This window comes from Procambarus clarkii, chromosome 75 (genome assembly GCF_040958095.1).
Source record: "Procambarus clarkii isolate CNS0578487 chromosome 75, FALCON_Pclarkii_2.0, whole genome shotgun sequence".
In the NCBI taxonomy this organism is placed as follows: domain Eukaryota; kingdom Metazoa; phylum Arthropoda; class Malacostraca; order Decapoda; family Cambaridae; genus Procambarus; species Procambarus clarkii.
In genome coordinates, this window is record NC_091224.1 from 23,407,851 (window position 1) to 23,419,814 (window position 11,964).

Genomic DNA, 11,964 nt, shown 5'->3' on the forward strand with positions numbered 1-11,964 from the left:
CCGCATAACTTTACACCGCCACTGTTGCTTATTACTCTTAATTTTATACATGAGTTATATCACTCACGATTCCTCTCGTCCTTTCTATTACAAAGCATCAAGCCTACTCTAAAGAAGGTCTCCAAATACGAGAACAAATTCGCTAAGCTGCAAAAGAAGGCTGCAGAGTTCAACTTCAGGAATCAGCTCAAGACTGTGAAAAAGAAGGAGTTTGAACTTGAGGACGACAAGGGCGCGGTGAGTATTTTTTTTTTGTATTAAGTACCTATCATAAGGTTTAGTAAGCTCGACGTTTTATAAGTTCTGAATACTTCCCGTGTGAACTGAATTAAATACCTATGTGTTAGATGTAGATTAGTTTCATGATTTGTACATCAAATAAGTTGGGATTAATTTCCTTCAATGGAACTCCCTTATAGAGAATTCTGACAAGATTCACGTGTCATCCTGCTTATAAAAATATTTTATATGATGATAAATTCTGTTTAATATGCTTTTGGTCTTTGTCAGTGGAATGTTTCTAGATATTGATGTAATATTTTCATTGTTATTTATTTAGTATTTTCATTTCTTTTTATTTGTCCACCCAAAAAAAATACACAGTTAAGACGGTCTTAGCAGGCTAATGGACAGTTGAATCTGAGTTATCCCTACCTAGATAATGTTTAAAAATATATATCTTTCCAATGATAGAGGGCTCATTAAGACGGTGTCCCTGACAAAAAAAAATCGAATAAGTAACCTCCCCCATCCATAATAAGACAAGTTACACCCCCCCCCCTGTCATGCATTGGTGTTCAAAATTATCCCTGCCTTTTGTGTCCAAATGAAGTTCACTCACAAAAAAGTGAATAAAAAAAATTCCTTCCTGCTTGAAAATTTTTGAACATTTTCAGGAATTTCAAGGCAGCGATTGGGTCGTGCATTTTCGCATGACCACGAAACTTGTATAGAATTTTTTTTTATAATACTAATTGGCCAAATAATGTGATCAACACAAATTTAAAAAAAATGAAAGAAAAATGGTAATATTTTAAATCGCTGATTCTTTATTTAAGCCAAAGCAGCCAATATCTGTTTTGCCGATATGAAACGGCTTTTTCTAGTCTAAATGCTGCTTTGGTGGTTCTTTAATCCAATCCATTGTTTTGGACATTTTACCACATCTTTGGAAATCGACCTTACAGGGACCACAAATAGAAAATGTGAGATAGTGGCCCACTGACCAGTTATAAACATTAAATAATGTAGTAACTGCTTTTTTCTTTTAGTCCGTACACTGAGGTGGAGTTTGTTTCTTTTCTAAATAATTTATTTTGTTTTTGTCCGAGTCATATTTATTCGTCTCATTTTGTGTCAAAAATATTTCGTTTCTTTTTGTCCAAGATGGTGTCTGGTTCTATTATTTTTCTTAGTGTTATTTTCGTTCTTTGTTTCTGTTTTTCTATTTGTGCGAGTCCAGAGCAGCATCTTTTTGTTTTGTTTTTGTTTGTAAGCGACTCAAATTCATGACGTCATTCTCTCTGTGGCACAGACAAAGCCTGACTGGGCAGCCGGCGGTCCTGGAGCCACTAAGAAGGTAAAGAGAGAGGGTACCAAGGCCATCCCGCGGTCCACACGCACTCCACGATACACTTTACACTCCATACGTGCACAATTCATTCCAAGACCCTCCAGATTTACATATTCCATGCCAATACCTTTCATACGTCTTCCATGGCAGAACCCTCAATACTTCCTCCTTCCACTTCAAGATCCTCTAAACTTTCTCCCTACATTTCAAGATTCTCCGAACTTACACCCTATATATATATACTGACTTTCTCCATATTAGAACAATTACAGAACCATGACAACAAAATAGACAAACCTAAGGAGATGCACTTCATTCACACTCATAATCTCCATTCCAATGGACATCACATTATGACCTAACATTCTCTAAGCAAATACTTAAACTCTTGGGTACATCCACACTTCAACCCGTCATACTAACATTTCTCCCCAAACCCACACGTCACTGTCCTACAGTTCAACCCATACAGACCCAACACTCGGTCACTGTAGACCTTCCATTCCTTATGGGATGAGGTCAGCGAAGGTTTACATCGCTTAGTTGAGCGACCTTGTTATGACCCCATGTCTCACAAGGTCACAGGGTTCCTACACTGCCCAACTCTACACAGTAATTAGGAGTCAGCTTTTTGTGATTAACAAGTAGTGTAGATGCTGTTCATTAACTATTAAAAGTAGTTTAAGAGGCTTTTTTTAGCAGTCTCATGGTACTGAAGCCTCGTTAGTGGACCTTTGTTTTCACATCAGAAGAATATACGTGTTAAGCAATTGGTCCAGACGAGATGGAGTGTTTTGCAAGGATGAGCTGTATGGCTGGTCCTTGTGAATCCCGGTGTCTCTGAACCCACTGCAAATTTGTAATAACAAGCTAGCTACATCCCACATCACCCATCAGTCTCAACTCACATCCGACACTTGCCTTACAAAGGTACACTTTAAGGACGAGAGTGTGCGTTCTGTAACAGTTAAACATCAAGTACATCAAGTAAAAATTATAATTCATAAATATTGTTTCGGAAAATAAGCTTAAATTCACTTTTTATTGAAGCACAAGATATGAAAAGCTACCTGAAATCTAATTAATCAGAGACAATGTTTCATGTTATTAACCAAGAATATGGCAACTTTTTGTTTACCTTTTGCGCCAAATTTACTCATATTTCGAATTGATGTAGAAATTAAAGGAAAAATGATAACACATTAAACTCATGCTCAATATTGTTATGTATTTTACATTATGGGGCATTTGGATTAGTTGCACATGAGAATATCCATAACTAATGACTGCCTACATTTTAAAGAAAGATTGCTTTTGTCAGAAGGATTGTTTTTCGGTGTTCAACAAAACGCTCCTCCATACTCTTCCTTGAGGTACCTCCCACCCAAGACAATACAGCCCAGCTACATAAATCTCACACATACCCACACACACACACCCACACACCCACATACCCACATACCCACACACCCACACCCACACACACCACAAGGCTCATTACTCCGGCGCTTGCTGCACAAAGTGGCTGAAACGCTACTCTACCAGAGAGCTCTGCTTCCACACGCAACTTACAGCGGCTACTAATTGGCCTCGTAATGCCTTATAACCAGTCTTCGGTGGCTCGTGTAGTCGGTAGATGTACTGCAGGTATGTAGATGACCCCCGTGTCGCTACATCTACCCTATCTGCTGCAGCAGCGTCAAGCTATTCGGAGTATGCGATGGTGGAAGTCTGCACCGGCCACCGCCGACATCCGCGTCAAGTCGCTCAACCACTGACTGCTTCCTGTTACAACATTTTTCTGTTGTCGCTTCTACTAATTCTCAGTTTATGTTGAAATAAACACACACATACACACATTCTCTCTTTTGTAAAGTATGGGTTTTAAATAGCAATTTACAAAAACCTGTTCTAAAAGTAGTAGTAGTAGCAGCCTCAGTTCCTTTGTGTGTTTTGTGCTGTCCATCAAACCAATCTCTAGAGCATTGACGCAGAAGCGAACACAATCGTCGGTATAGCTAGAGCATTAGATTAGACTGTATACATGATAGCTTCTAGAGAGTATAGTGATAACAGCATGTTCACAATAATGATTTCTTCTCTAGGTATATTTCTAGGTTTACCAGCATGACTATTAATGATCTTTCTATAAGTTAGGCATTGTTAGCGTAACCATTTCCCCGTGGCCAAACTTACATTCATCCCTTGCTTCTCTCTCTATATCTGCATACATGATAGTCTGAAAACAAATCTTTTTTCCCTTTACGCATGAGAACAGCTCCATAATAACTTTGTATCTATTATTATTTTGTTTAGTTGAGGGAGACTTTTTCTCCACCTACTAAGTTATCCTTGCAATTTGGGCATAAAGTCCTCTTTTTTGTACTTATTTTATTATTTAGGTCAGCTTTACAATAGGCATTTATGACTAGATCAATGAAGGTTTAAACAATCTCTTTCTAATTAAATAAACGATTGTCAAGAAACTAATCAATATATTTTGATAGGCTATATCATTATTTGTAAACAACTTTACTATAGAATTTTTAAGATAAACATTGGAAAGGAGATTAGCCATAGGAACCATATTTAGTAGTCTCCAGTCACGACACTATTCCCTATTACAGTATATGACAACCTCGGTGAAAATGACCTAAGTCACATGCTGGAAGGCCCTATTACCAGCTACGACAGTATAGAGTAATGGGCCTGGATTACCTGCAACCTTTGGGTTGATTTTTGCCGATTGTGTCATATATCTTTGTTTTGTTCTTGTCATTGTTCTTGTGAGTCCGTACGACACTCTTCCGTATCGGGTCCAAGCTCGGGGCTGGTCAGATGTGATCTGTTTATATGCTCTGCGCCACATTGACCGACCGCGCTTTGGCAAAAAATCGCTTGATTTTTTTATTAATCTTTTGGAAACTTTTATGCGCATATTTTTTGTAAACGCAATTCCAATTATATTTTATTTTATGGAAAACATGTGTATTTAATTTCAGCATTTTTTTTCTGAATGAAAGCTGCATGAAAATTTTTTTCCCTCCCCCCCTCCTTTATCCAATTGGATATTCCACATAGAAATGGCAGCATTTCCAATTGTATTTTTTTGGCGCTCAAGTGCCTGATTTTTTTTTGTCGTCCGGTCTCCCCACCCCCCCTACAGCCAGCCCCCTGCCTGAGACCCCGGCACACACTGCTTATCAGTGCCTCACCCACACTATGCACTAGATCTCACCGAGTTAAAAAATACAAAAATAATTCAACAGTCAGTTTGATAATTGTCTTCTTGCTAACGATTTAACGTGTTTGGATGCTGAAAACATCTCGGTAGCTTTACTAGCCCCTCTATTGTCGTTGGGGATAATTTAACTTGGTGCTCTAATGAATTTGAGGCAGTTTAATAATACTTCTTTTAAGAGTTTCGTCTTTTTGAGTTAAACATTTAATATTTTGTCTCGTCGGCGCTTCCTGAGTCAGGAAAAATGCAGTATCACAATCTTAAACCAATAAGTATAATGAAAATTATAAATAACCAATAATTTTTTTACATCCTAAATAAATATATAAATAAACATACAGTTAACATATTAGCTAATAACAGCGTCCAAATACGCATAAAGTCAGAGAAAGACATGACAAATATAGTCAAGTTCCACTCAGGAAAGTCGACGGTTTGATGGTTCCACTTAGTGACCAGTTACCTATAATTTTGTTGTTGTTAAGGCTAACGATTCACTAATAATAATATCAGTTACCTGCATCCACTAGTCCGACCAGAAAAGTTTGATTCTGTTTATTTTTTTAGTTATCAAGAACAAATTGGTTACAGTACAGGATTTTTCATTTGTATTATTCTGGGTTATCTAGATCCGCTCTTCCTTAAAGGATAATAGTTTCTACAGTCCTGGATACCAGAAATGATTATTTTTTATTTCTGAAAAACTAAATTTTTGTTCGAACAACGCTAGAGCTCTGATAGCAGTCTCAAGCTACGTGTACAAAAAATTAAATTCAATGAAAAATAACCCTTAATGCGTACATATTAAAAATACTAAAATTAAATTTTCAATAACCAACGGATAAAATGACATTATTGATATTAATTAGTATGACCGTATAGCACTTAATATCGATAGACCAATTATTTTTTACGGATATACAATGCGCTAACTAGATTGAGTAGATTCACAAACCGTATTTCTCAAATCGATATCAGACACATTGGTAGCTAGCGGTAGAGGTCCTCATCCTCTGGAGCAGGGTATTGTGAAGTGGCTGGAAATGTCAGGTGTAAGTTAACTGGAACGTTCAAATTCTGGAAGAGCACTTGCATATCGTAATTGTAGGAGCACGGGTCCCGAGTCAGTCAATGAATGCGATGCGGCGATTTCAAGTCAACCCGTTTTATCGCACGATCTACACCACTTATTCAAATGTAAAAAATATATATATTTATATATCTATATAGATATATATATATCTGAGCTTCTTACTAACCTGTTTCTAAGTGCTGTTCCAGAATTTGGACATGTTTGTGTACAGATGTTGCAAATAACACTTGTTTTTTCCCTCTCTGCCTCTTCCAGGAAGGGGAAGAGGGCGAGGCTCCGGTAAGTGCTTCTCTGGTGAGGTTCACAGACACTCGAGCGAATCATTCCCTATACCTGTGCCACTTGTCTCATCAGCCAAGTAGAAATACCCATCACTAATAATCTCTAAGCTCTTGTTTTAATACGAAAATTCACTCTTAGTTCTGAAGGTAAACAAAAAATGTATATAAGATATATATTTATATACATTTTAAAAGATGGCTGATCAGAAAGGAGTCGAGCAAGGAAGGTTTGATTCCTCTAATGTTTATGGACTTAGCCGCTGTCCCATGTTGAATCTGGTACCGCATGAACCGCCCACAGTTTGAGTCCTGGGAGGGTGGGTTGGCGGTACATCTGTTTTTACTGTATTGATTTTTCTGTTCACTTTGCGGTTTATTTTTTCATTTAAGGAGAATGATTTCTTGTCCCTCTTTTCCTAGATGAGATCAGTCCTTAAACCTGTAGTAGTATGACGATGGTAATAGCCCAATTAGTAGACTTAAATATAGCCTCTACGATTCTTCTTATTTCGTCAACGCACTGATGCCAATGCGAGCGAGAAATGTCTCTTATTGCTCTGCAATCCAGCTTGCTTTAATAAATTCTTGATTTTCCCTCTTGTAAATATTTTAATAAAAAATATTACAAGTTGATTCGTTAAGGACTAAACAAGTAAAGAAAATAATGTGCCACTTAAGTCTGCATGTATTTTTAGTTGAACTTTGAAGTTATTAATCTTTGAGATTTGCAGTTATTTCAGTTACGAATTTTGTATGTTTTGATTGGTTATTAAAATTATATATATATAAAAAACTATCAAATTTTGCAGTGAACATTCCTGTCCCAATTATATATTGGAAATACGACTCACTATTCCCATTTGTTTCTAATTTTGAATGTGATAGAATTCCAAGCAGATATTTGTATTTAGTTTTATCGTGTAGAAAAACCTTACTTCAGAGATCTGAATTAAAGCTTATGACTATGTTCAGTTCCCTGTTAATGCAAGAATTTAAGCAAGCTTTGATCTTCATTTATAAAGTCAAGGAAAGCCTAGTGAAGACTTGAAGCTTGTGTTTCTAGCCAAACTATCCCCCCCATCCCCTTCCCCCAATCCAAGAGGTCGATTCGACGGGACTCCTCTGAAGATGATGATAAATCGATTTTGATCGAGATTCAAATATTTGTAAACATCCAAATTTCTCCTTGAACAAAAAATCTTGGATATATATTTTCTTATTCTATTTGTTTTTTTTCTTTTCGCCATAATATTTTGGTGTACAGCATTCACGTAGCTTCCAAGTAACCTTCGCCAAGTCAAATGTAGACTTTTGAAGTCTTTCACTTACGAGTCTGGCAAAGACAGTTTTGCTGCACTTTCCACTTAGATACAATTATCTTACATTTTAAGTGGACTTGCGTAGTAAGAGGCACTTTAGCTGACTGGGCAAACCTCTGACATGGTTGGTGGAACGTCTTAGGTACATTCAACAACCATGGCAAAAGAGAGCTAATGTAGGCAAAGACAATTCCTCTATTCACCAACATTTGTAGCACCAGGATATGTACGGGAACTGCTGACTCCTAAAACGAGTTTTAATGCGTCGAGAGATGCATAAAACAGTGTTAAAGTCTTCAGTAGTTGCGAATATCCTTTTGCTGACATTTGGTGTATGTCTTTGCCAGCCTTTTGACAAAGAACAATGTTTGACTATGCTAATGGATGATCTCTATCCCACAGACGGAGGGTGATGGCCCCGCTGCAGAGGAAGGTGAGTTGGTGTTGCCCTTAAAGTTGACCCCTTGACCTCATATTCACTGCTGCACGTCGTCTGGTCATAGGGTTAACGTGGGGGGGGGGAAGTAGCATGACTTGAGACGACGTGCTTAGTTGTATCATATTACCGTTAAGCAGGAGCCACTGGGGAGGAACTGTGCTCTCCCCAGTGGCCGGTCTCCCCCGGGGAGTTAACCCGCTTCTCTTACAGGCTAACGGAATTATCACACACTTATGATTTCTCTTTTTTTTTGTTTTGTCTTGGTTTATTGTTTTGTAGAGTTACCGTCCGTCCGTGTGTTTGTCAGTCTTTTGTTGTAGCATATTATTATTTCCGCTGAGGAGCTTATCTTTGTAATAATGCGGCCCTTCTTCTCCCCATCACTAACTTGACACTAACAGGTGCCGAGGGAGCCCCGGATGACGGTGCTTCTCAGGAAGCCCCGGCAGAGGGCGTCACACCTGAGGGAGCCCCTGCAGAGGCGGCTCCAGTAGAGAGCACCCCTGAGGCTGTCCCGGCTGAGGGGGGTGACGCCCCCCCGGCTGAGGAAGCTCCAGCGGAGGAACCTCTGGCTGAGCCTCCGGCGGAAGAGGCTCCCTCAGAGGCCGCCCCTGCCGAGGGCGAGGCCCCCCCGGCTGCTGAAGGTGAAGCTCCGCCACCCCAGGAAGGTAAAGTGTCTCCGCGTCTTCACGCCGCCAGTGAAGCCGCCCTCGGCCAGGCCGCCCACGCCGCCCACGGGCACCTTCTGCACACCCACACTCAACTCTCAGTGTTCTAAAATCCTCGCCTTTGGTTCAATATTTCTAAAAAGCAGATAGCGTCTAACCGCCATACATATTTTTGTTCTATTTAAATCATAAATCTAACGTAGCCTAACAAAGCAATTGATTGTTTAATGGCAATGTTCTTGTTAAATGTTATCAATGTTGTCTAAGATTTGTTCAAGAAAATTCTCTGAAACTTTTCAGAGGTTTACCCTAATCTTGAGTTTCCTGAAACATACCAATTTACCCTTACCCTTGAGTTTACTAAATTCTCCAGCCACCATAAAAAATAGTTTAGCTGATTTTTATCAAGAAAAAAATAATTTTCTGGTAGCTTTTATACTTTACGACAAATTCTACAACATTGCAGTACATTCTACAACATTAATTTGACATTATTTAATGTAGGCAAGTTTTTGTAGCTCACATCAAAGCTGAATTTTTGTTATAAAACAACTTGGGATTCAAAACACAAATAGAAATCCAATGAGTGCGATGCAATAGCAACAGAACAATTGGGCTTAAACTCTTACATAGTAATTTGAGCTCAACATTGGTATAACACAACTTGGGCTCAACACCAACATTTGGGCTCACATTCATCAGTAAATATAAGAGATTCAAAACCAAAACAATTCTTAACACACACAAACAGCAGAGTTCGCAGCACCGCCACTTAAGAAACAGGTCTGAGCACCAAAATACGGGCTCACCATAGCCCGTGTTACTTGGAACTTTTTGTTCCAGGTAGCGAATCTTTAACAACAACAACAAGCAAAATAAACCAGTGCGGCAGAACTTTATTTTCAAAATAGCTACAATATTCCCAAAATAACTTAATTCATGACCATAGCATCAAAACGAACTGAAAAAAACATAAAAACACCCACTTTAGTGAATTGAATTACATCATTATAAGTAGAATGGCTCTATCACCAACTTCTATCAAAGACAACCACTAACCCTCAGGCAAAATGGCGACTCCTAACACCAACACAACACGAAGCCAGCTCCGACTGACTTTTACTAACACCTTCTTCACCGTCTCCCCCTCAACAGTGGCTGCGTAAGGCGACTAGTCCACTGCCAGCAGGGGTAGCAGCAGCAGCAGCAGCAGCAGCAGCAGAGACTATAGGAGGAGGAGGGGAAAGTGTGTTTGTATCGTATGGTTGTCTTCTGTGGAACTTGTGTCCATCGTTACTCTTCGTGTCCCGCCAAAGTGTATCTTCTCATTTCTTACTCTGAACTATGGAAGTGACAGCCATCACTCCTCTACTTACAACGAACCTCGCGTCAACCAAAACGAATGAGCCGATGTTAAAATGAATGAAAGCGACAATAAACAGCAAGAAATTGTTAAGAAATAACAATTGAAAAAAACGGCAAGAAGAAATTCATTACGAACAAGAATCATTAAAAGACAAGAAAGATAAAGAAGCATCGATTTGAAACGAAAGAGCATCAGCTTCAAGCAAGAAGAAATCGAATATAAACAAGAGCGCATCAACAATGAACAAAAGAACAACTATTCTCTTGAATCAATGGTGTTATCAAGCAAGCTTGTGTCCCTTACTTTATATATTCTCGTTCTTCGCGTTGACAGCTTCATGGACTGACTGTGAACATCTATATAAATGCTTTAATATCTATAATAAATTTGTATTATTGATGTTTGCTGTTTTATTTTACCTACGTTGTAGAATGGTCAGATAAATACGCTCTAAGAGGACAATGTTGCAAGTGTACAAGTCAGTGTTCAGTGCCAAGATTTATCAAGCATCAGACTTGGAAGAACCGGCGTGCATGAAACAGGGACCACAGCGAGACAAAAACAGGTAGAAGCGCCAGCATACAAATGAATATTAACCCGACTTACTTAGTTCAGAAAACCTCGATAAGACAGCTTTCATTATGAACACAATTACTCCTGTGTCTATTTGATCCACATTAGTTTACCACATTATCAATTACCTGAAGTATATCTTAATGAACGCTACATATTAAATTAGGGACAAAAAGCGGGTGACAAGCGCCAGTTTTAGTATACATAATTTACTGCTGACGTGACAAGCAATCAGAGACCGGATCAAGAAAGATAATTAACACGCACCGCGAGGTCTGACCTTGACCCACACCGCTGCTGCAGTTGGAGGAGGGACTGGGAGACCATGGGTCATTGTTCTCAGATTTGTATACATATATACAGGGAGCCGGTCGGCCGAGCGGACAGCACGCTGGTCTTGGGATCCTGTGGTCCCGGGTTCAATCCCGGGCGCCGGCGAGAAACAATGGGCAGAGTTTCTTTCACCCTATGCCCCTGTTACCTAGCAGTATAATAGGTACCTGGGTGTTAGTCAGCGGTCACGGGCTGCTTTCTGGGGGTGGAGGCCTGGTCGAGGACTGGGCCGCGGGGACACTAGAGCCCCGAAATCATCTCAAGATAACCTCAAGATCTCAAGATATGTTATAATAATCTTGCTAAGTCATCCAAAGCCTCAGTCCCTACTGAGAAGTTTACAATATATATAACAGCTCATCCTCATATATCCAGATATCAGGCATATAATTTCTTAAGACAAAATCGATTTGAGTACACTATGTTTTCTTCACTTTAAATAATCTGCAACATTGCATACCCATAGATTGATTTTAATAATATAAATCGTACCTGCATATAAACATTGAATTTTATATAAACTATATACAATGCAACTGTTTAATTTTCATTAGTACTAATGATTTAACGTCACGCTTCAGTAATGGTTAAGGTAAGATATTTACATAATTTGGCTGAAGATCACTTCGAAATTTACGCGTAATTGTTTGGCTATGGGCTTGAGGCCTGTCAACTTCTGAACAGTTAAGACCACACTTGAGCTTACAGGCCAACTAGCAAAGAAAAATTTAATGTAAGTAACGTACATGTACTATAAAAAAAAAGTCAGCTGACATTTGAGACTGGTGACTATTATATTTTGCACTCGAAGTCGAGTGGATTTTTTTTAAGAACTGTTGACCAGTGAAAGTCTACGGACTCTGGGATCCATTTGTGACTTGGTACCGATATAAGAACATAAAAATACATACTAATAGAAATAATATTTCTATTACATTCACCTCATTCCAATAACCGTGCCTAAAATCGTTGTTTGAGTTATAAGCTTATTCTACGTTCTCCAAACTCTTAATAGATAGCGTGTATTTGGCCTAGGATGGTTAGGTTAGGTTTTATTAGCAACAAAAATATATACATT

The 11,964-nt window shown here is 38.8% G+C and overlaps 2 protein-coding genes across 12 annotated transcripts in view; one reads left to right on the forward strand and one right to left on the reverse strand.

Moving 5' to 3' along the window:
* The window catches only part of wupA (wings up A), a 41,541-nt gene extending 31,162 nt beyond the window's left edge, over nucleotides 1-10,379 (forward strand). For 8 of the 11 annotated variants that reach the window (XM_069313350.1, XM_069313349.1, XM_069313351.1 and 5 more), the window contains 5 exons: nucleotides 96-237; nucleotides 1,535-1,579; nucleotides 6,163-6,186; nucleotides 7,910-7,940; nucleotides 9,770-10,379. In XM_069313350.1, the coding sequence (XP_069169451.1) occupies nucleotides 96-237; nucleotides 1,535-1,579; nucleotides 6,163-6,186; nucleotides 7,910-7,940; nucleotides 9,770-9,780 (253 nt within the window). In that variant the 3' untranslated portion in view covers nucleotides 9,781-10,379. Of the gene's footprint in view, nucleotides 1-95; nucleotides 238-1,534; nucleotides 1,580-6,162; nucleotides 6,187-7,909; nucleotides 7,941-8,347; nucleotides 8,615-9,769 lie in introns of all 11 variants that reach the window. The other 3 variants (XM_045764343.2, XM_045764360.2, XM_045764359.2) reach the window with 3 other exon arrangements.
* LOC123771697 (platelet-activating factor acetylhydrolase) overlaps nucleotides 1-11,964 on the reverse strand; it is a 101,300-nt gene that overhangs the window by 66,124 nt on the left and 23,212 nt on the right. The window lies entirely within an intron of this gene.